The following is a 22,506-nucleotide window of genomic DNA, read 5'->3' on the forward strand; positions in this document are numbered from 1 at the left end:
AAATTCAAAATGCAAGCAGGCTTTTCCTCAGAAGTGTTCTCTGGAGCATCGTTTATAATAAGGGATACTAAAAACCTAATGTTAATTTAATAAATAAAGCTATTAAATTATAAACTGCAAGTGCATTAATGACGAGCAAATGTTGATTTTAAAAGTGAAAACAGATTATAAAATTATATATTTAGTATCATCTGAATTATTAAAGACCAAAAGGGAGAATAGAAAAGAAAGCCAAAATAGCTTTTTTTTTCTATTGAATGTTTTTAAAAAGTTTTCTCTCTGTGGTCATCGTTTTCAAATTTTTACCACAACAGGCATTATTTTTCTATAGCTTTAAGAGTTTATACATTGTAGTGGCTGTTAATAGCCAGACAGACTAAGGTATGAATCATAGCTTTGGCATATACCAGTGGTGTGACTTTGAAAAAGCTACTTAACCTCTCTGAGCCTTAGGTGCTCCATAAAATAAAAAGAAAAATAATAATTTTCCTGTGCCCTTATAGAGTTGTTGTAAGGATTAAATAATGAAAAGGTAATGCATATAACACATTACTTATAGTACCAGGAGCATAAGTTCTCAATAGATACCTGTTAAATATTCTTTCATTAGTATCATTATTAAAGTTCACATAGTTATAGTAATGCCCTTAGAGGAGTTCCTCCATTGTAGTAAACTGCTGATGAGACAAAAACATGAAAACTCTATTCAAATCATACGTGCTGTTTATTTGTGTTTTCCAAGTTATCTAGTGGACATGGGTACTTTTATAGCCATAAAGAAAGTTGATTTAACTTTTCTATTAGAAATATTTTAAAGTCCGCCCGGCACGGTGGCTCATGCCTATAATCCCAGCACTTTGGAAAGCCGAGGCAGGCAAATCGCTTGAGGTCAGGAGTTAGAGAACAGCCTGGCCAACATGGTGAAACCCCCGTCTCCACTAAAAATATTAATATAAATATTTAAAAATATTAAATACTTAAAAATATCAAATATATAAATAAAAATATTAAAGTACAAAAATTGGCTGGGCGTGTTGGTGCAAACCTGTAATTGCAGCTACCCAGGTAGCTGAGGTAACAGAATCGCTTGAACTGGGAAGATGGAGTTTGCGTGAGCCCAGATTGGGCCACTCCAGCCTGGGTGATAGAGTGAGACTCTGTCTCAAAAAAAAAAGAAAAGAAATATTTTAAAGTCCGCCAAAAGCTTTATAAAACAACTTGCCATTTGTAACTTCTTTGAACAGTGGAATGTGGTGCTAGCTGTCTTAACTGTGCTCTGAGAACATTTCATGTTGAGACTTGTTAAGTCACTTCTTCTAGTGTGAATTAGGAAGGAAAATTCAGCAGTTGTTTTTCAGTGGGTGCCAGGAGAGGGAGATTCATAAAATCTCAGGACCAGACTTTTAATCCTTGTTGAGGAGTAGGAAACCTGAGGCCTAAAAGCTTGATGAGGGTTATTCTGCTGGTTTGTGGCAGAGTTGCCACTAAGACCTAAATCTGTTTTTTGTTTCTTTTTGTTTTGTTTTGTTTTGTTTTTGAGACAGAGTCTCACCTGTTGTCCAGGCTGGAGTGCAGTGGCCTGATCTCGGCTCAGTGCAGCCTCCACCTTCTGAGTTCAAGTGATTGTCCTGCCTTAGTCTTCTGAGTAGCTGGGACTACAAGTGCAAGCCACCGCACCCAGTTAATTTTTGTATTTTAGTAGAGATGGGGTTTCACCCTGTTGGCCAGACTGGTCTCACCCTGGCCCCAGGTGATCCACCCACCGTGGCCTGCCAAAGTGCTGAGATTACAGGCGTGAGCCACAGTGCCTGGCCCCTAAATCTCTTTGAGTTCTCTCTCCTTTACTCACTATACCAGGCATCACAGATTCAGATGACTTGAAGGTCAGGCAGTTAGGTGAGGAGGGTCAGGTAGCTCAACAGGGTGGTAGCACCATGGCAGACTGGAAAGACTTGCCTCCATTTAGCCTTAGTTAAGAGGCATGTAGTCTAACTGTTGCCAAAATTTCCAGTTTTTAAAAAGAATCTGGAAATCTACATTTTATGTAAAAATTCGGTGGAATTTTGAACATTGGCATTCAGTTTACATTTTCTGAAAATGCTGTGTGGACCAAGGAAACTATATCTGTAGGTCTTGGGCAGCCCTGGGCCCCACTGGCCATCATGCTGTCTCTTTTATTAGTTTATCTATATAGAATGTATTCTGAAACATCTTGGCATTCCCCCAAATTATAATGGACCAACTTTTTTTTCCCCCCACTTAACCAATAGTGAGGCTTTGCTATATCCTAAGTACTTCATGGACCAACTTTTTTTTTTTTTTCCATTTAACCAACAATGAGGCTTTGCTGTATCCTAAGTACTTCATTTTATTCTGGTAGTAAAAAATATTTGAAAATAGCTAGCTTAGAAAAATATTTTCATCATTTTCATTTAATTCAGCTGCTTTGCCACTTGTCTTTAATTGGAAAGTTTAGTTGAAAACAAGTGAGTCTGAATAAGCCCAGCTCATAGGGCACAAATAAGATTAACTAGGGGTAAGGGATGTTGCATCTGAGGTCCAGAGTCCTGAGGGAGTTTAGGAAAAGGTTTTGGAGAGGAGGTGGCACTGAAGTGTCTCTAGAGGGAAACAGTCTTAAGTTCTACAGGAACAGAGCAATAGAACACATGGGGAAGTGGGTGTGTCTGGATAATATTAATAGTAAGCTAAGGGACCCTGAAGGCTGCCTTGTTGTCAAGGCTGGAAATGGAGGCTTGGAGTATTTGATTTGATGAGCAGTGAAAAGAGGAGTGATACCCCAGTACTGAGATTTTTCTGATACTGTAATGCCTGTTCAAATAAAGCAAGTGTGTCTTTTGCTGGTTCTTGATGTTTTTGTTCTAAGAGCTTCAGTTATTAAGAAAATGAACTTCTTGAGGGCTGGAATGAAGAAATAGTAGGTGTTTAGTAAGTGAACTGAAAATGAAAGAGCATAAGTGAAAAGTAAATGAGAAGTAGATTGACTCAGAATGTCAACATTGACCTGAAAGAAGGTAGGGTACCAGCAGTTTGGATGGGGTGATACTTTTTTTTTTTAAATTTAAGTTCTGGGATACATGTGCAGAACGTGCAGGTTTGTTACATAGGTATACGTGTGCCATGGTGGTTTGCTGTACCCGTCAACCTATCATCTACATTAGGTATTTCTCCTAATGCTATCCCTCCCATAACCCCCCACACCCTGACAGGCCCTGGTGTGTGATGTTCCCCTCCCTGTGTCCATATGTTCTCATTGTTCAGCTCCCACTTATGAATGAGAACATGCAGCATTTGGTTTTCTGTTCCTGTGTTAGTTTGCTGAGAATGATGGTTTCCAGCTTCATTCATATCCCTGCAAAGGACGTGAACTCATCCTTTTTTATGGCTGCATAGTATTCCATGGTGCATATGTGCCGCGTTTTCTTCATCCAGTCTGTCATTGATGGGCATTTGGGTTGGTTTCAAGTCTTTACTATTGTGAACAGTGCTGCAGTAAACATGCATATGCACATGTCTTTATAGTAGAATGATTTATAATCCTTTGGGTATATACCCAGTAATGGGATTGCTGGGTCAAATGGTATTTCTCTTTCTAGATCCTTGAGGAATCATCACAGTGTCTTCCACAATGGTTGAACTAATTTACACTGCCACCAACAGTGTAAAAGTGTTCCTATTTCTCCACATCCTCTCCAGCATCTGTTGTTTCCTGACTTTTTAATGATCGCCACCCTAACTGGTGTGAGATGGTATCTCATTTTAGTTTTGATTTGCATTTCCCTAATGACCAGTGATGATGAGCCTTTTTTCATATGTTTGTTGGCTGCATAAATGTCTTCTTTTGAGAAGTGTGTGTTCCTATACCTTGCCCACTTTTTGATGGTATTGTTTTTTTCTTGTAAATTTGTTTAAGTTCCCTGTAGATTCTGGATATTAGCCCTTTGTGAGATGGATAGATTGCAAAAATTTTCTCCCATTCTGTAGGTTGCTTGTTCACTCTGATGATAGTTTCTTTGGCTGTGTAGAAGCTCTTTAGTTTAATTAGATCCCATTTCTCAATTTTGGCTTTTGTTGCCGTTGCTTTTGGTGTTTTAGTCATGAAGTCTTTGCCCATGCTTGTGTCCTGAATGGTATTGCCTAGATTTTCTTCTAGGGATTTTATGGTTTTAGGTCTTACACTTAAGTCTTTAATCCATTTTGAGTGAATTTTTGTATAAGGTGTAACGAAGGGGTCCAGTTTTAGTTTTCTGCATATGGCTAGCCAGTTTTCCCAACACCATTTATTAAATAGTGAATCCTTTTTCTGTTGCTTGTTTTTGTCAGGTTTGTCAGAGATCAGATGGTTGTAAATGTGTGGTGTTATTTCTGAGGCCTCTATTCTGTTCCATTGGTCTGTATATCTGTTTTGGTACCAGTACCATGCTGTTTTGGTTACTGTAGTCTTATAGTATAGTTTGAAGTCAGGTAGTATGATGCCTTCAGCTTTGTTCTTTTTGGTTAGGATTGTCCTAGCTATACGGACTCTTTATTGGTTCCATATGAAATTTAAAGTAGTTTTTTCTAATTCTGTGAAGAAAGTCAATAGTAGCTTGATGGAGATAGCATTGAATCTCTAAATTACTTTGGGCAGTATGGCCATTTTCACAATATTGATTCTTTTATCCACGAGCATGGAATGTTTTTCCATTTGTTTGTGTCCTCTCTTACTTCCTTGAGCAGTGGTTTGTAGTTCTCCTTGAAGAGGTCCTTCACATTCCTTGTAAGTTGTATTCCTAGGTATTTTATTCTCTTTGTAGCAGTTGTGAATGTGAGTTCACTCATGATTTGGCTGTCTGTTATTCGTGTGTAGGAATGCTTGTGATTTTTGCACATTGATTTTGTATCCTGAGACTTTGCTGAAGTTGCTTATCAGCTTAAGGAGATTTTGGACTGAGATGACTGGGTTTTCTAAATATACAGTCATGTCATATGCAAACAGAGACAATTTGATTTCCTCTCCTCCTATTTGAATACGCTTTATTTCTTTCTCTTGCTTGATTGCCCTGACCAGAACTTCCAATACTGTGTTGAATACAAGTGGTGAGAGAGGGCATCCTCGTCTTCTGCGGGTTTTCAAAGGGAATGCTTCCAGCTTTTGCCCATCCAGTATGATATTGGCTGTGGGTTTGTCATAAATAGCTCTTATTATTTTGAGATACGTTCCATCAATACCTAGTTTATTGAGAGTTTCTTAGCATGAAGGGGTGTTGAATTTTATCAGAGGCCGTTTGTGCATCTGTTGAGATAATCATGGTTTTTGTCATCAGTTCTGTTTATGTTATGGATTACGTGCATTGATTTGCATATGCTGAACCAGCCTTGCATCCCAGAGATGAAGCTGACTTGATCGTGGTGGATAAGCTTTTTGATGTGCTGCTTGATTCGGTTTGCCAGTATTTTACTGAGGATTTTCACATCGATATTCATCAGGGATATTGGCCTGAAATTTTCTTTTTTAGTTGTGTTTCTGCGAGGTCTTGGTATCAGGATGATGCTGGCCTCAAAAAATGAGTTAGGGAGGCGTCCCTCTTTTTCTATTGTTTGGAATAGTTTCAGAAGGAATGGTATCAGCTCCTCTTCGTACCTTTGGTAGAATTTGGCTGTGAATTCGTCTGGTCCTGGGCTTTTTTTGCTTGGTAGGCTATTACTGCCTTAATTTCAGAACTTGTTATTGGTCTATTCAGAGATTCGACTTCTTCCTGATTTAGTCTTGGGAGAGGGTATGTGTCCAGGAATTTATCCATTTCTTCTAGATTTTCTAGTTTACTTGCATAGAGGTGTTTATAGTATTCTCTGATGGCAGTTTGTATTTCTGTGGGATCAGTGGTGATATCCCCTTTATCATTTTTTATTGTGTGTATTTGATTCTTCCCTCTTTATTAGTCTGGCTAGCGGTCTATCTATTTTGTTAGTCTTTTCAGGAAACCAGCTCCTGGATTCATTGAGTTTTTGAAGGATTTTTCATGTTTCTATCTCCTTCAGTTCTGCTCTGATCTTAGTTGTTTCTTGCCTTCTGCTAGCTTTTGAATTTGTTTGCTCTTGCTTCTTTAGTTCTTTTAATTATGATGTTAGGGTGTCGATTTTAGATCTTTCATGCTTTCTCCTGTGGGCATTTAGTGCTGTAAATTTCCCTCTAAACACTGCTTTAGCTGTGTCCCAGAGATTATGGTACATTGTGTCTTTGTTCTCATTGGTTTCAAAGAACATCTTTATCTCTGCCTTCATTTTGTTATTTGGCCAGTAGTCATTCAGGAGCAGGTTGTTCAGTTTCCATGTGATTGTGCAGTTTTGAGTGAGTTTTTTAATCCTGAGTTCTAATTTCATTGCACTGTGGGCTGGGTGATACTTTAAGGGACTATGCAGAAGCACTCATGGATTCATGGGATCCAATTCCAATTTTTTTTTTTTTTTTTGGCAGAATATTCGCATCTTACCACATACAGTTCTTTACATGGCTGATTCAGAAACTTTCATTAGTCTGGAAGAGTGTCGTGGCCATAAGAGAGGTAAATATCAAAAGAAAAGCTTTTGTTTCTCTTTTTTTTCATCATGTGCCTTCTGTTTGGAGTTCAATATTGTACTTGTCCTGAGAGTTAATTGACTTTCTGAGGCTCTGGGACTGCCACCTGTAGTATGCATGAATGTATCTATCTTTGAACCTTGAGGAACCCTTTCTGCTTCCGATTGATTTCTAAACCTTGTAGTGCAATTGAAACAAATTCATTAGAAAGGTGTTTTTCTCAATTTGAGATGCTTTAATTCTCCAGGCACTTTTTATTATTAAAACAGGTTGTATGACTTTGGCTATTCAGGCCTTTTACTGTATTGAAACATGAGGTCCCATTTACCAAAGTTATGTAGAGAAATGGTGCATTTTTGGCTGGCTGAGAGAAAAGGCAGAATAGGTATTGAAGATGGTCATACATAGGCCCCAAGTTAGACTTAGATAATGGATTCTTATTGTCTAATTTGAATCCAGTTAACTGTTGATGCAAATAGTAGTTATACTGCAATATCAGCTGAACAGAAAGGTACAATAGCAAGTCTAAAATTCAGCTGTTACTGCTAAATTTGACATCACTGGGGCAAAAGCATTATATGAACAGAGAGGAAAGGCAGACTAGTGGTGCAAAAGATCAGATTTAGAATTTAAAAGCCAGGACCAAAACAGGTAAAGTGTTTGTTTTAATCAATGCTTTTAGACCTTTATTTAGAGCATTCTCGTGTCAGGTGACTTAAATATTTCCAGTATTTGCTTTTTTACTTTTTCATTGTCAGATCTGACTTTAAATGGATGATATTTAATCATTTTGCTACTGTATTTTTACAGCAAGGAAAAGAACTAATATGGGAACAGCACTTGCCCTTGAGAAGCTATTCCCCAAACAATGCCAAGTCCTTGGGATTGTGACCCCAGGAATTGTAGGTGAGAAAAATTAGCAACTTGATGATTTCCTCCTTGCATTAATGTGGGGTCCTTTGGATTGGTGAATTATTTTTAGCTTGGAACCACATTTCTGTTTCTGGACATCTACAATACAATAAAGTCAGTCATATTTACCATGGCTTTATATTTGCCTTATATTAATGTTTATTAAGTTATTGTGGTATTTCTCATCTCAAGGCTACCTGTATAATGCATATCCAGTAGTCATTCATAAGAGGGGAAAGATCTCATTCTGCCTCCCTCCAAATTAGGAAGTATTTGTGGGCATTTTCAGAGTTCTGTCAGTTCAAGCAGTATTGTTTCTGGTGGGTAGGGGTGAGATGGGACTGGGATTAGGAGCAAAGATGGGCCTTGTTAGGAAACTTCTGTTTCTCTACTTTGGTACCACTCTTTGACATTTATAGCCTGAGGCTGTGCCCCTTTCCATGCTTGATTGCTGCTGGTGAATTTTTGCTGATTTTTATTATTTTTATTATTTTTTATTCTTTTCTGTAGTTAATTGGGGGAGGGGAATTTCTGTTGAGGCAGTAATGGTGCAGTGGTTAGATACCTGGATTGGAATGCCAGCTGTACTGCTTAGTATCGTATGACTTTGAGCAAGTTACCTAACTTCACGGGGCTTCACTATCCTCATCAAGGAAGTGGGGATGATGACAGTAGTACCTTCCTTGGAGGGTTGTGAGAATTAAATGAGTTAACACTTGTAAAGCATAGAGATACACAGAAAGCAGTCAGTAAATGTTAGCTGTCATGTATTTATTATTATTATTTTTTTAGATGGAGTTTCACTCTTGTCGCCCAGTCTGGAGTGTAATGGCGTGATCTCCACTCACTGCAACCTCTGCCCCCCAGATTCAAGCGATTCTCCTGCCTCAGCCTCCCAAGTAGCTGGAATCACAGCCGCCCACCACCACCACACCTGGCTATTTTTTGTATTTTTAGTAGAAACCGGGTTTCACCATGTTGGCCAGGCTAGTCTCAAACTCCTAACCTCAGGTGATCCACCACCTCAGCCTCCCAAAGTGCTGGGATTACACATGTGAGCCACCACACCTGGCCACTGTTATGTTTTTTAGTTGTAACTCAGTAGTACTCTACTGAGAATTGTCATTTTTAATCTCCACTGAAAGAGTTTTGATCTGAATTTGAGTCTTGTACCATGAGGTAAGAAGAATTTCACGTGTTTACAAATGAATATTGTTCAGTTGCTCTAGCTTTGGTTTCTAAAGGGCTTAACATTTTTTTAAAAAAAGCTTATTTTTTTTTGGCTGGGCGTGGTAGCTCATGCCTGTAATCCCAGCACTTTAGGAGGCCAAGGCAGGCGGATCACTTGAAGTCAGGAGTTGGAGACCAGCCTGGCCAACATGGCAAAACCCCATCTCTACTAAAACATGTAAAAATTGACCAGGCACGGTGGCTCACGTCTATAGTCACAGCACTTTGGGAGGCCAAGTTGGGTGGATCATGAGATCAGGAGTTCAAGACCAGCCTGGCCAACATGGTGAAACCCCATCTCTACTAAAAATACAAAAATTAGCCAGGCATCATGGCAGGCACCTGTAATCCCAGCTGCTCAGGAAGCTGAAGCAGGAGAATTGCTTGAGCCCAGGAGGCGGAGGTTGCAGTGAGCCGAGATCATGCCATTGCAGTCCAGCCTGGGTGATAGAGCAAGACTCTGTCTCAAAAAAAAAAAAAAAAAAAAAAGGAAGGTAAATTGGCTGGGCATGGTGGCTCATGCCTGTAATTCCAGCTACTTGGGAGGCTGAGGCAGGAGAATTGTTGGAAACCGAGACGCAGAGGTTACACACCACTTCACTCCAGCCTGGGTGACAGAGTGAGACTCTGTTTCAAAAAAAAAAAAAAAAATTTTTTTTTTTTTATGCTAGTAATATTTATTTTTAGAAGCAGAAAAATTAGAAGATTCAGGTAAGCAAAAGCAAAACAATTAAGCACCTTTAAGCACCACAGAGTTAACCACTCGTATGATGTTAACCTTTATTTATATATGTATGTAAACATAAAAAACCAGAATAAAATTTTCTATAGACTTGTAACCTACTGTGTTAGTCTGCTAGGGCTACCATAACAAAATACCACAGACTGGGTGGCTTAAACAACGGAAGCTTATTTTCTCACAGTTTGGGAGGCTAGATGTCCAAGATTGGGGATGGTCTCTCTGAAGCTTGCTTACAGCTGCTTTCTCACTGTGTTCTCATGTGGCCTTTTCTTTGTACATAAGCATGCCTGGTGTCTGTTCCTCTTTTGGATTAGGGCCCTACCCTTATGACTTCATTTAATTTTTTTTTTTTTTTTTTTTTTGAGACGGAGTCTTGCTCTGTGGCCCAGGCTGGAGTGCAGTGGCCGGATCTCAGCTCACTGCAAGCTCCGCCTTCCGGGTTTACGCCATTCTCCTGCCTCAGCCTCCTGAGTAGCTGGGACTACAGGCGCCCGCCACCTCGCCCGGCTAGTTTTTTGTATTTTTTAGTAGAGACGGGGTTTCACCGTGTTAGCCAGGATGGTCTCGATCTCCTGACCTCATGATTCACCCGTCTCGGCCTCCCAAAGTGCTGGGATTACAGGCTTGAGCCACCGCGCCTGACCTACCTCATTTAATCTTAACTATCTCTTTAAAGGCCTTATCTCCAAATATAGTCACATGGGGGGTTAGGGCTTCAACATGAATTTGGGGTAGGCAGTAGGGAGGGGATGACACAGTTCAATCTGTAATATCTACCTGTAAAATTCAGAGCATATTACAAACATATTTCCATGTCTATAAATATACATTTGTCATCATTTTAATGGCTATATTCTATGATACCAATGTAATTTTTAATCTCAATACCGTGTGGGACATTCAGGTTTTTTCTCTTTATTTCCTATTTGAAATTATGTGGTAAAATACTTGGGTATATATGTACTTTATATAATTGTCAAATATTTTTAGGGTAAACTTTTAAAAATTGGAATTGCTCTGAAAGTGTATTTACTACTGCCCCAACTTTTTATTTTGAAAAGTATGGAAAAGTTGAAAGAATAATAGAATAGCATGATAAATACCCATATACCCTTTATCTAGTTTAGCAGTTGAAAAAATTTTGCAACATTTGTGTTTTCTCATTTTGCTTATACAAAATTTCTGTCTGAACCATTTGAAAGTTAAATTGCAAACATCATGACACTACACCCTAAAACTGTCAAAGCTGAAAAACTTTTACTCAGATAGTGGCTTGTTAGCTTGATGATTATCTTAGTGACCGAAACTGTGGTTATCTAGTTTTTACTGAATGTATTGATGAAACTGTTTAACTTTTTCTCTAGTGACTCCAATGGGATCAGGTGGCAATCGACCTCAGGAAATAGAAATTGGAGAATCTGGTTTTGCTTTATTATTCCCTCAAATTGAAGGAATAAAAATACAACCCTTTCATTTTATTAAGGATCCAAAGAATTTAACATTAGAAAGACATCAGCTCACTGAAGTAGGTAAGTTACTTTTATTTATCATTAACTGCTCATTTTATTGATTAATTTTGATTTCTTTGTAATTCTGGCTAGTTGGTGGATATTAGGTTCCTTTGGGAGAATCTGAATTAAGTACACCTGTTACTGGAGCTGTGGCTAATTCAAACAGATGATTCACAGAGGCCAGTATGATACACGTTTGGTAGAATTGATTTACTTTTTAAATTATTTTACTTGCATTAAAGCCCAAGAGAACCAGAGATGAAACAACTTTTTTCATAAATACTCTGTTGATGATAAACTTGTTTGTATTTAATTCTGAATTTTAAGGAATTCTTGCTCTAATAGTTTCATTTTGCTCTATTTTTATTTTGTTAACCTATTTTTTTTTTATTCTAGTAACAAGCGTTTTAGAAGTTTTTAGAAGATGCAGGTTAGTTCTTTGTGAACTAATTAGAAAGATGGGAACAAGTAAAGTGACCCTGATGAGTGTTAGGAAAGGTATGAGTTAAGGCAAGTCTATCAAGCAAGGGGTATGCTGGGAAACATCCCGTAAGTAGTGTGGATGGAGCCCTGAAGTGAATTTGAAGAGGTAAAGGGTTGGCTTAATGTCTAAGCTTAGATGGGAAAGCTTAACTTAATATAATCAACAACTAACAAGTTACTCAAGGAAAGCAGCATTAAAGCCTTTTATCTATATCTGCAAATGAACTGATTGAATTCACTTAATTCATTAAAAATCAGTGTTGGCATAAAAGCTATTCAGTGGTAACACCTCATTTTTGCATAGATCAGCCAGCCTGTAGAGATAAACCTCTGTTATTTGAAATGGGACTTAAACCAGCAGGAGTAAAAAATTGTGTAGCACCAAAGGTAAAATTTGTTTTACTGATGAGGAAAAAAGGGGGTATACACATTGAAACTAGTTTTTACAACTATCCCTGACAATGTGGAAAAACAAAACAAAACTTGCAAGTCGGTGAATGGGAGGGGAAGCACAGAACAAGAGGTATTAGCAGCAAAGACTAGCAGCTGGGAGCCTCTTAATAATGTGGAAGAGGGTGGTCAGGTCAAGGTAGGTGGTGAAAAGTCTCAACAGCCAGCTCTGGTGTGACACAGGGTAGTGTAGCTATTAATGCTGACTTAGAAATGAAATCAGTATGTTGAAGAGATATCTGCACACCCATGTTTATTGCAGCACTGTTCACAATAGCTGGGATATGGAATTAACCTAAGTGTCCATTAGCTGATGAGTAGATAAAGAAAATGTGGTATATATACATAATGAAATGCTCTTCAGCCATAAAGAAGGACATCCTGTCATTTGCATCAGCATGGATGAACCTGGAGGATGTTAAGTGAAATAAAGCCAGGCCCAGAAAGACCAGTAGTACATGATCTCACTCATGTGTGGAATCTGAAAATGTTGCTCTCATAGAAATAGAGAGTTGAATGGCAGTCACCAGGGTCTGGGGTGGTTGGGAGGGGGTTTGGGGAGATGATGGTCAAAGGATACAAAATTCATTTTGGAGGAATAAGTTCTAGAGGTCTGTTGTACAACATGGAGACTATAGTCAGTGACCATATATTCTTTTTTTTTGAAGACAGAGTCTTACTTTGTTGCCCAGGCTGGAGTGCAATGGCATGATCTCAGCTCACTGCAATCTCTACTTCCTGGGTTCAAGTGATTCTTATGCCTCAGACTCCCGAGTAGCTGGACTACATGCTGTGTGCACCACCATGCCCGGCTAATTTTTTTTTTTTTTTTTTTTTTTTTTTTTTGGTCTTTTTAGTAGAAATGGGGTTTTACCATGTTAGCGAGGGTGGTCTCAAACTCGTGGCCTCAAATGATCCACCTGCCTCAGCCTCCCAAAGTTCTGGGATTACAGGTGTGAGCCACTGCACCTGGCCGTATACTATATTCTTGAAGAATGCTAAGAGAGTGACTGTTAAGTGTTCTTACTACAAAAATGGTAACTATGTGAGGTAATGCATATGTTAATTAGATTTAACCTTTCCACAATGTATATACACTTCAAAACATGTTCTACATTGATAAATACATACAATTTTATCTGTCAGTTAAAAAATAAATAGAAGGTAGTCAACCTTAAAAGATTGCAGGCTTATAGCTGCTCTAGTTCTGCTACTTTCTGGCTCTCCAGTTAGGGCAAGTTTTTCAATTTTTCTAAGCCTCCATTTTCCTCATCTATAAAGTGGAAATAACTAACATTGAATTCACAGAATTGTGAAGATTAAATGAAATGACTTCCATAAAACACTTAGCAACAGTAGATTGTAGCTAGATGCTAGTGTTGGCTTTTACCCTAGGCAGGATTTACTATGTGTCACACAGGCCCTTCATCTGTGGTGTGCCCTTGTAGTTTGTGGGGGGAATAGTAAGGTTTTAAGTGTCCTTAGCTCATTCAGAAGCCACATGCCAGAGGAGTATACATGTATCTTGGCCTGAAGTGACAATTAACGATGGCCAGTGTTTATGGAGGTGCTGTATGCCAGGTACTATGCTGCGCAGCACTTCTAATCTTCACCACAGCTTTGCCAGATAGAATTCTTAATGGGATATTTTCGATGAGGAAACTGAACTTTAATGGCAGTAGAGAGTTAAGGCTTTTAGGGTATATAAATAGCAGAGTTAGCAGAAATGTTAAAGCTATTCTAAATTAAGGATGCCAAACTTCCTTTGGTAAAAGGTCAGATAGTGCCTTTAAAACTGACCCATTGTTAAGTGTAAAGGCAAAATGAATTTGAGGAGCAAATGTGGCTATGTGCTGAGCTTATGTGATTTTGTAATATAATGAGACTTGGAGCTAACCAAGTTCAGCAAACAAGGTCTTTTTCAGAGTTGGTCAGGTGGTTAGCAAATAGTAGGTCTGAAACTCAAAGGAATGGCTGTGGCCAGACATATTGGTTTGAGAGCCATTTGCGTGTTGCCTGGCAGGCTGTAAAAGCATCAAGTGCCATTTTGAAGGCCTTGGAGTAAGCCAGTCCAGGGCACCTTAGCCCAGATTCTGGAAAGATTTACGGCAGCAAATTTAGTATAAGGAAGGAAGAAGATGAAGAATGTGTTGATGTTGACAAGGTGACTATCTATATTCAATTGGCTTATAATGTAGAACTCCTACATTAATTTTATTCAGGCTGGGTATGGTGGCTCATGCCGGCAATTTCCGTACTTTGGAAAGCTGAGGCGGGAGGATTGCTTGAGCCCAGGAGTTCGAGACCAGCCTGGACAATGTAGTGAGATCTCACCTCTACAAAAAAACTAAAAAACTAGCCAAGCATGCTGGCACGCACCTGTAGTCCCAGCTACTTAGGAGGCTGAGGTGGGAAGATTGCTTGAGCCCAAGAGGCGGAGGTTGCCATGAGCTGAAGTCACGCCACTCTACTGCAGTCTTGGTGACAGAGTGAGACCCTGTCTCAAAAATAAATAAATAAATAAAAATTTATTCACCATGTTAAAGCTGTCATAACTGGATGCAGATTCTGTCTCAGTGACATTCGGGAAAAGGTATGAAGGATACATATATAGTCGTGTGTTGCTTAATGATGGGGATGAGTTCTGAGAAATGCATCTTTAGGCAATGTTGTTGTAGTGCGGATGTCGTAGTACTTACACAGACCTAGATGTTACAGCCTACTATACATGTAGGCTATACAGTGTAGCCTATTGCCCCTAGACTACAAACATGGACAGCATGTTACTGTACTGAATACTGTAGGCAGTTGTAACACAATGGTAAGTATTGGTGCATCTGAACATATCTAAACATTAAGTAAAAACATGGTATGAAAGACAGTATACCGCTATAGGGCACTTAACATGATTGGGATTTACAAGACTAGAAGTTGGCTTGGGGTGAGTCAGTGAGTGGTGAGTGAATGTGAAGGCCTAGCCCTGTATACTACTATATAGTTTATAAACACTGTACGCTTAGGCTACATTAAATTAATTAAAACATTTTTGTTCAGCCGGGCACAGTGGCTCATGCCTATAATCCCAGTCATTTGGGAGGTCTGAGGTAGGTGGATCCCTTGAGGTCAGGAATTTGAGACCAGCCTGGTCAACATGGTGAAACCCCATCTCTACTAAAAATACAAAAATTAGCCGAGCATAGTGGTATGCGCCTGTAGTCCCAGCTACTTAGTAGGCTAAGGCAGGAGAATCGCTTGAACCTGGGAGGCAGAGATTGTAATAAGCCAAGATCATGCCACTGCACTCCAGCCTGGGCGACAGTGAGACTCTATCTCAATAAAATAAAATAAAATAAAATTGTTCTTTAATAATACATTAGCTAGACAAAAAAAATTTCCATTTATATCCTTATTCTGTAAGCTGTTTTCCACCTTTAATTTTTTTTTTTTTTTTTTTTTTTTTTTTTTACTTTTTAAGCTTTTTGTTAAAAACTAAAACACAGACACATTGGCCTAGGCCTATACAGAGTCAAGCGCATCAATATTACTGTCTTCCACCTCCACATCTCATCCCACTGGAAGGTCTTTGGGGCAGTAATACGCATGGAGCTGTCATCTCCTATGACAGCATTGCCTCCTTCTGGAATACCTCCTGAAGGACATGCCTGAGGCTGTTTTACAGTTAACTTTTTTTTTTTTTAATAAGTAGGAGGGGTAACCTCTAAAATTACAGTAAAAAGTATAGGATAGTAAATCATAAGCCAGTAACATTCATTGTCATCAAGTATGATGCATTGTACATGATTGTATGTGCTATACTTTTATATGATTGGCACTGCAATAGGCTTGTTTACAACAGCATCACCACAGACATTTGAGTAATGCATTGTGCTACACATTAGGCAATAGGAATTTTGTAGCTCTATTAATCTTCTGGCGCCACTGTTGCGTATGCTTACTGTGCGTGTCACCACACCTGGCTGTCCTTGACCGAAGTGTTATGTGGCGCTTGACTATAATCATAACCCAAGTATGTGAGGTGTGCTGTGAGAGCAGAATGGGTAGATTGCTGTAGGGGTTCTGCCAGTGGGAGGGATCAAGGAGTCTTCCTGGAGCAGGTGGTTTTTAAGCCCTTGAAGGATAGGAAGCATATGAAAGATACGGATGAATAATATCACTGACTGAAGGAATACAGAAACACAGGCACAGAGCCAGGAAATCCCAGAGCATGTCGGAGAAATAGTAATCATTTTGCAAGCAAAAGTTATGTGCAGGGAAGTCATGGGAACAAAGGGTGGGGCGCATTGAGGCCAGGCTAAAGAGCCTGGGCTTAGTTCCTGTACACAGTAAATGGTAACTGTTACTCAGATGTCATTGAGCAGAGGTGAATATGGCCCTCCTGTGTGGGGAGACACTGGAAGCGGGAGACCACTTTAGAGTCCAGGCAAGAAATAACACTAGGGCATGAAGAGTAGGGAATGAATTGGAGGAAATTAACAAATGATTAGATATGAAAGAGAAGGGAAACTGGTGCCTCAGTAATTACTTTTGAGTTTTGATCCTAGGAGACAGGGGTGATGGTGGTGCAGAGACCAGAAATAGGAACACTGGGACAGGCGGAGCGGATTGGGAGAAGAAATTGGGAAAAATCAAACCCCATTAGAGATGCTTGTTTTGGCTTTTTATTCAGTGTTGCTGCTAAAGGTCATATGGCCAAACCTTTTGTGTGCTGCCTTTTTTGTCCAGAGAGGTGACAAGGCTTTTCCCTGGGCAGTACTGTGTCCTCGGTCCCCCTGAGCGTCCTGGGAATCTTTGATGAGGCCCTGATATGTAGCACTGGTTGAAGCCAGGACCCTAGTTTTGTCAGTTTATAAGAAAGAGCCAAAATCTTGAGCAGAAGAAACCCTTTTGTGATAAAATTGTTGTATTTGTTAGATCATATTTGCATTATAGTGCCAAGTATAGGAATGAGAAAACTGGAATGAAAAACAACCCCAGAATTATCATGCTCTGTGAAACTTTCTTATAGGTGTCCTTTGCTGAGCTGCTTGATGTCAGCAGTTTTGGCTTATTCCAAGGCATCATTTTCTTCTGGAAATTGAAGCTTTGCCCAGCTTAAAATGGCCATCTCCGTTCTTTCACTTGCTATCTTGTGTCCTAATTTTAGGTAGAGTTGGCCTTCCATATCCATGGGTTCTGCATTCATGGATTCAGCTAACCACAGATCAAAAATATTTGAGGGAAGTGTAGCAGGAAGCCAGGTTTCTAAACACAGGAGTGGCATAATTTGATAGATCTTTTGAAAATACCAGTCTTGCTATGGTGTGGTGATCATTTTGGAGTACAAGAGTGGATGCAGGATTAACTTGATTTAGCCATTCAGTAGTGTATATATATATTTCAGAACACCATGTTGTACATGATAAATATATGCCTTTAAACTTTTTCAGTTAAAATATTTTTTTTAAAAAAGTAGATGCAGGAGAAACATTTTACTGTTGTAGTGGCTAAGGAAAGAGGATATGGCAGCTTGGAGCAGGGCAGTGATGAGTGGAGTTGAAGAGAAGTGGATGGATTCAAGATGAAGTTTGGGGCTGAATGGACAGGATGTGGTGACTGATGAGATGTTGGGTGTTGAGAATGAGGGAGGTGGCAGCGATGTCATGTGGGTTTGTGGCTAGTGCAGCTGTGTAGTACCATTGATTAAGGTGAAGCAGACTTGAAGGTGCAGGTTGGAGGATCAGATTATCAGTTCTGTTTTGGACATGTTTAGAATTTGAGATGGAGATATTGATTATAGACAGTTGGATATATTAGACTGGAGCTCTAGAGAATGGTCTAGAGGAAAGATACTAATCTGGGAATCAGCAGGTAATTAATGATAATTGAAGCAAAAGGGACTAGCTTCAGTGATTTGAGGAGGAGGGCCGGGGAGGAGGCTCAGTAGTGCTTGTTGATTGTCCAGGGTTGGTACTGCTGTAATATTATTTTGACATCCCTCCCTTCTGCTAATGCAAAGGCTTTATTAAGACTACTTAGTAAGGATCTCCTTGAGCCATTTCTTAGCTTTTGTTTTAAACAGTTCATTTGTACAGTCTTCCATGGGATGTCAACATAAAAATAAAGCAGATAAAAGCAGAGCCTCTAGGTTGAAGGGTGAAGGGAGCATGTTAGGCCTTGAACTGAGGTTGCTCATTCTCCTCCACCTACACTGGAGGCATCTTTGGAACCCTTTGCCCACCAAAGCACAGTCTGAAAGCCCCAGCTGCAATAGAGAGAAGAGAAGCTTCCTTCCCTGGCAGTGGTCATGCACTTCTTCCTCTGAACCTTCATGTAATCCAGGGAAGGGGCTGTAGACTCAGAGCAGTGCCTGGCGGCTCTACCTGTCTGTACCAGAGACAGGAGAGCTTGAGAAAGCAGCCCTAGCACTGCTGAGTGTTGGCAAGATGGGCTTCAGCTTGAGAGTCAGAACCTTTTTGCTCCTTTGAGAATGCTTGAGATGGTTAGTTGTATAGCAGTTGACTCACACCTGGGATCCTCCCTCTCTTTTCCTTTTACAAATATCCTTCTGACTTTCTTCTAGGTGAAGCACAAACCTGTAACATTGCCTTTTGGGGCACAGTGATTTTCTGGGTTTCAGTTTCATTTGTGGAGATTCCCATTAGAAAAGCTTTCCTGTTGGTTTTTTACGTTGTAGGGTCAAGAGAGGAAGTTCTGAAGAATCCAGTTGCCTTTGCTCTTTGAAGGAGAGGATTGGAAGTGTCCTGTGTTTTCCATAGCTCAGTAGGCACAGTTGTTTCTGGCAGCCAGTTCTGGGTTGTGTATTTAATTTTACTTTGGTCTGGTCTGATTTAGGTTCTGTAATATGGATATAATTTGCATGTTAAATGTGATTTTTGAAAGTATTGAATCCTCACAGACTTTTTAGGAGTAAAATAATACGTAACAGGTTGTTACAGGCATTAAATAAGTTAATTTCTTTTGTTGTTGTTTTTTTGTTTTTGTTTTTGAGACAGAGTTTTGCTCTTGTTGCCCAGGCTGGAGTGCAATGGCACGATCTCTGTTCACTGCAACCTCTGCCTCCTGGGTTCAAGTGATTCTCCTGCCTCAGCCTCCAGAGTAGCTGGGATTACAAGCATGGGCAACCATACCCGGCTAATTTTTTTTTTGTATTTTTAGTAGAGAAGGGGTTGCTCCATGTTGGTCAGGCTGTTCTTGAACTCCAAACCTCAGGTGATCCGCCTGCCTCGGCCTCCCAAAGTGTTGGGATTACAGGCATGAGCCACCGTGCCCGGCCTAAATAAGTTAATTTCTATAACGTACTTAGAACAGTGATCCGTACTAGTGTTCGTTGTGAGATTGGTGATCTGGTGATCTAGCTTGTAGATTGTTCCGTTTTTTTCCGCTCCCTGCTTTTTGATCCTTTAACTACTCCTCTTGAATTCTGCCAGCCACCAAGCGGAGTAAAAATGGACTTCAATGACTTGTCAGATTCCAAAAAAATTTGAAGTAGGACAAAGTTTTAAAATTATCTGAAGACATCATAAAGAGTCTTGAGGGGTCATAGGCAGTACCAGGTGTGAAGCAGAGAGAATCAGTGTTGAAACTCAAGGGATTGAACTTGTTCTGCCTTAGAAGTTGCCCAGCCCTTGAGAAAGCAGAAGTGACAGGAAGCTAGTGTTAAAGAAAAAACAGTGCTGACATCTATTCAAGACAGTGAGGCAGACTTTGTTCCGGAGACCACTGTGATGGGGTTTTGCACTAGGGGAGAGAGATCGGGGTCAACTCCAAATGCATCAACCACAGGTGGGGATTTTTAGCCAAGGAGGAGGGTGGGGGCTTGGTGGATGAAAAATTCCTAAGAGGATGGGGTAATTCTTTGCTAAATTTACCTTAAAGATTATTGCTGGAAAGAACAGTTTCATACTATTCCAAAACCAAAGATATCTCTTGGTGGACAACTGCAGTAGCTAACTTGATTATAGTCGCCAATCCTACATGGCAGGCCAATTTATTCTGTTACCTGAGGTTACATTTTATAAGCAGTTTATCATCTTGAAAGGTTCACCGGGAGGTTACACTGTTTAAAGTGCCTTATAAATAACTTTTCTGGAATTGTGTTTAATAGTTGTGGTAAGTTCCTACTAATGTATCAACTTTTGGAAAATTCTAGAATAAAATCTGAAGTCAGATTCTATGGCAGGTGGCCCAGAACTTTGGGTCCTTGATGATCCTTTACCTATGAATTGGGGGGAACCCAGAACCTTTCAGGAAAAATTGGCATTGCTCCCTACTCTTCCCTCATATTTTAGGCCTTTGAATTTTGAGTGTCAAGGAGTTGGAGTTGTACCTTCCCTCTCTTATTTACCAGTAGCGCAGGTAGTCTGTTGGTTAAATACAGTGCCTTCTGCTCTGTCAGACAGACAGCCTTGGTTAAGGTGGGTTTGTTCTCTAAGTTGGGGTAAGGGAAAGTGATTTTACTTTCTAGGGTTGTGTATTGGGAGGGGGAAGTGTTCCATTAGCTGAGAACAAACCCACTAGAGAAGATGTTGAAAGAACACCACTGGAGAAGATGGTGTTAACTGGAATGTGTGACTGAGGCAAGAATCTCAGTCATTCGAGGTTTACTGAGCCAGAGGTTGAGGGTGTATCCGGGAAAAGCACTAGTCACAAACGAGTGGCCGTGTACTCTGAAAAGGTTTTCAATACATGTTTTTAAAGGAGAGAAGGAAGGATGGGGAAGGATAGGCGTGAGGTGAATGGTCACGTTCCTGTGAGACGTTAGTTAGTGCTCAGTAAATCTACATTTTACGTAAGATAAGGTGAACCTTTTGAAGAAAGGAAGAACCAGTTATGCAGACATCTCAAGTAGGTGGACACATTACTGATCTCTTGTTTTTGTGCAGCATCTGGGAAGATAAGCTTGTAATGGACATTATCGGTGTGGAATTGAACAGATTGCAGACCTAAAGTTACAATTGACATGTCCTTGTGTTATGGGAGGATGTACATCTTAAAGGTTTTGAGGCCAGCAAAGATTTTCCTTATGAATGATTTGTGGGAGCAGTCATCTGAAGATGACTAAAGCCTTTTGCCTTTCCTGGTGGGGTGGTGGGGGGTGTGTGAGGGAGTGGGTCTGGCTAATGTATGAAGCTCTGACACAGGGTTGTGAAGTAGCAATATTAATTTGGAGAGAGGATGGTGCTTCACTTGACTTAGCCTCTAGGCTTAACTTTCCCTTTGGCATAAGGAGTTTGGAGGTCCTGAAATTTTTTTTTTTTTTAATTTTCTTTACATTGGGTATGTGTTTGTTAAATGAATGGGAGTGGTTGCCTTTAGAATATTCAGGTAGGATGTTCAGTGGACAATTGTAAAAGAGCATCTAGAGCTTAGAAAACAGTAGGAAAGGTTGAGATTTAGAAGTCATGAGGTTTCTAAAAGCTAAAGCCCCGAGTGTCAGGAGATGTGGGTTTTAATGTAGAGTCTGTCATTATATTGTCCTGGGGTAGTAGTCACTTCTTGGCATTGGTAGTCCTTGTTTGTAAAATAAAACTCTAGACTTGATCTCACAGGCCTCTCCCAACTCTGAAACTTTGTTCTAATGAAGAAAACATATTATCTCAAAATTTCGTGGGCTAGTCTATAGGGGAAAAAAGACCCTTTAGCAATGGTTTGGGGTATATGATGTCATGAAAGCAGTATTCTTTTTACTGTCCAAGTCAGTAATTTACTGTACAGAGAATTGGAAATGGACCAGAGGCAGTTTCCCAGAATAGGTCATTATTTGGTGTTAGTAATTGGTCATTCACGCATCTGCATACCCTTTGTTTCCCTAAGTAACTGTCCTCTCTGGTAACCACCTTAGGTCTGTCAAGGTGGAAGTCATGTGGTCAAATCAAATGGAAACACAAGTGTATTAGGTATTGGATTCATTTTCCTGTCCCAAAGCACCTCTGTTTGGTAATGCTGGCAGCAGACATATATATAGCCAACAATCATATGAAAAAAGCTCCACATCACTGATCATTAGAGAAATGCAAATCAGAACCACAATGAGATTCCATCCTACACTAGGCAGAATGGCTATTAAAAAGTCAAATAACAGATGCTGGTGAGTTTGTGGAAAAAAAGGAACACTTACACACTGTTGGTGGGAGTGTAAATTAGTTCAGCCATTGTGGAAGACAGTGTGGTGATTCCTCAAAGACCTAAAGACAGAAATACCATTTGACCCAGCAGTCCTATTACTGGGTATATATTCAAAGGAATATAAATTATTCTATTAATAAAGACACATGCACATGTGTGTTCATTGCAGCACTATTCACAATAGCAAAGACATGGAATCAACCTGAATGCCCATCAGTGATAAACTGGATAAAGACAATGTGGTACATATATACCATGGACTACTATGCAGCCATAAAAAAGAATGAGATCATGTGCTTTGCAGGGACATGGATGGAGCTGGAGGCCATTATCATTAGCAAACTAACACAGAAACAGAAAACCAAATATTGCATGTTCTCATTTATAAGTGGGAGCTAACTGATGAGAACACATGGACACAAAGAGGGGCACAACAGACACTGGGGCCTACCAGA

General features: G+C 39.8%; 1 protein-coding gene across 1 annotated transcript in view; it reads left to right on the plus strand.

The window, feature by feature from the left end:
- FBXO22 (F-box protein 22) overlaps positions 1–22,506 on the plus strand; it is a 31,334-nt gene that overhangs the window by 2,823 nt on the left and 6,005 nt on the right. Inside the window, exons 3-5 of the mRNA XM_010375727.2 lie at positions 6,476–6,563; positions 7,388–7,483; positions 10,826–10,990. Coding sequence (XP_010374029.1) covers positions 6,476–6,563; positions 7,388–7,483; positions 10,826–10,990 — 349 coding nt within the window. The remainder of the gene's footprint in view (positions 1–6,475; positions 6,564–7,387; positions 7,484–10,825; positions 10,991–22,506) is intronic.

The sequence above is a fragment of the Rhinopithecus roxellana genome, chromosome 5 (genome assembly GCF_007565055.1).
Source record: "Rhinopithecus roxellana isolate Shanxi Qingling chromosome 5, ASM756505v1, whole genome shotgun sequence".
Classification (NCBI taxonomy): domain Eukaryota; kingdom Metazoa; phylum Chordata; class Mammalia; order Primates; family Cercopithecidae; genus Rhinopithecus; species Rhinopithecus roxellana.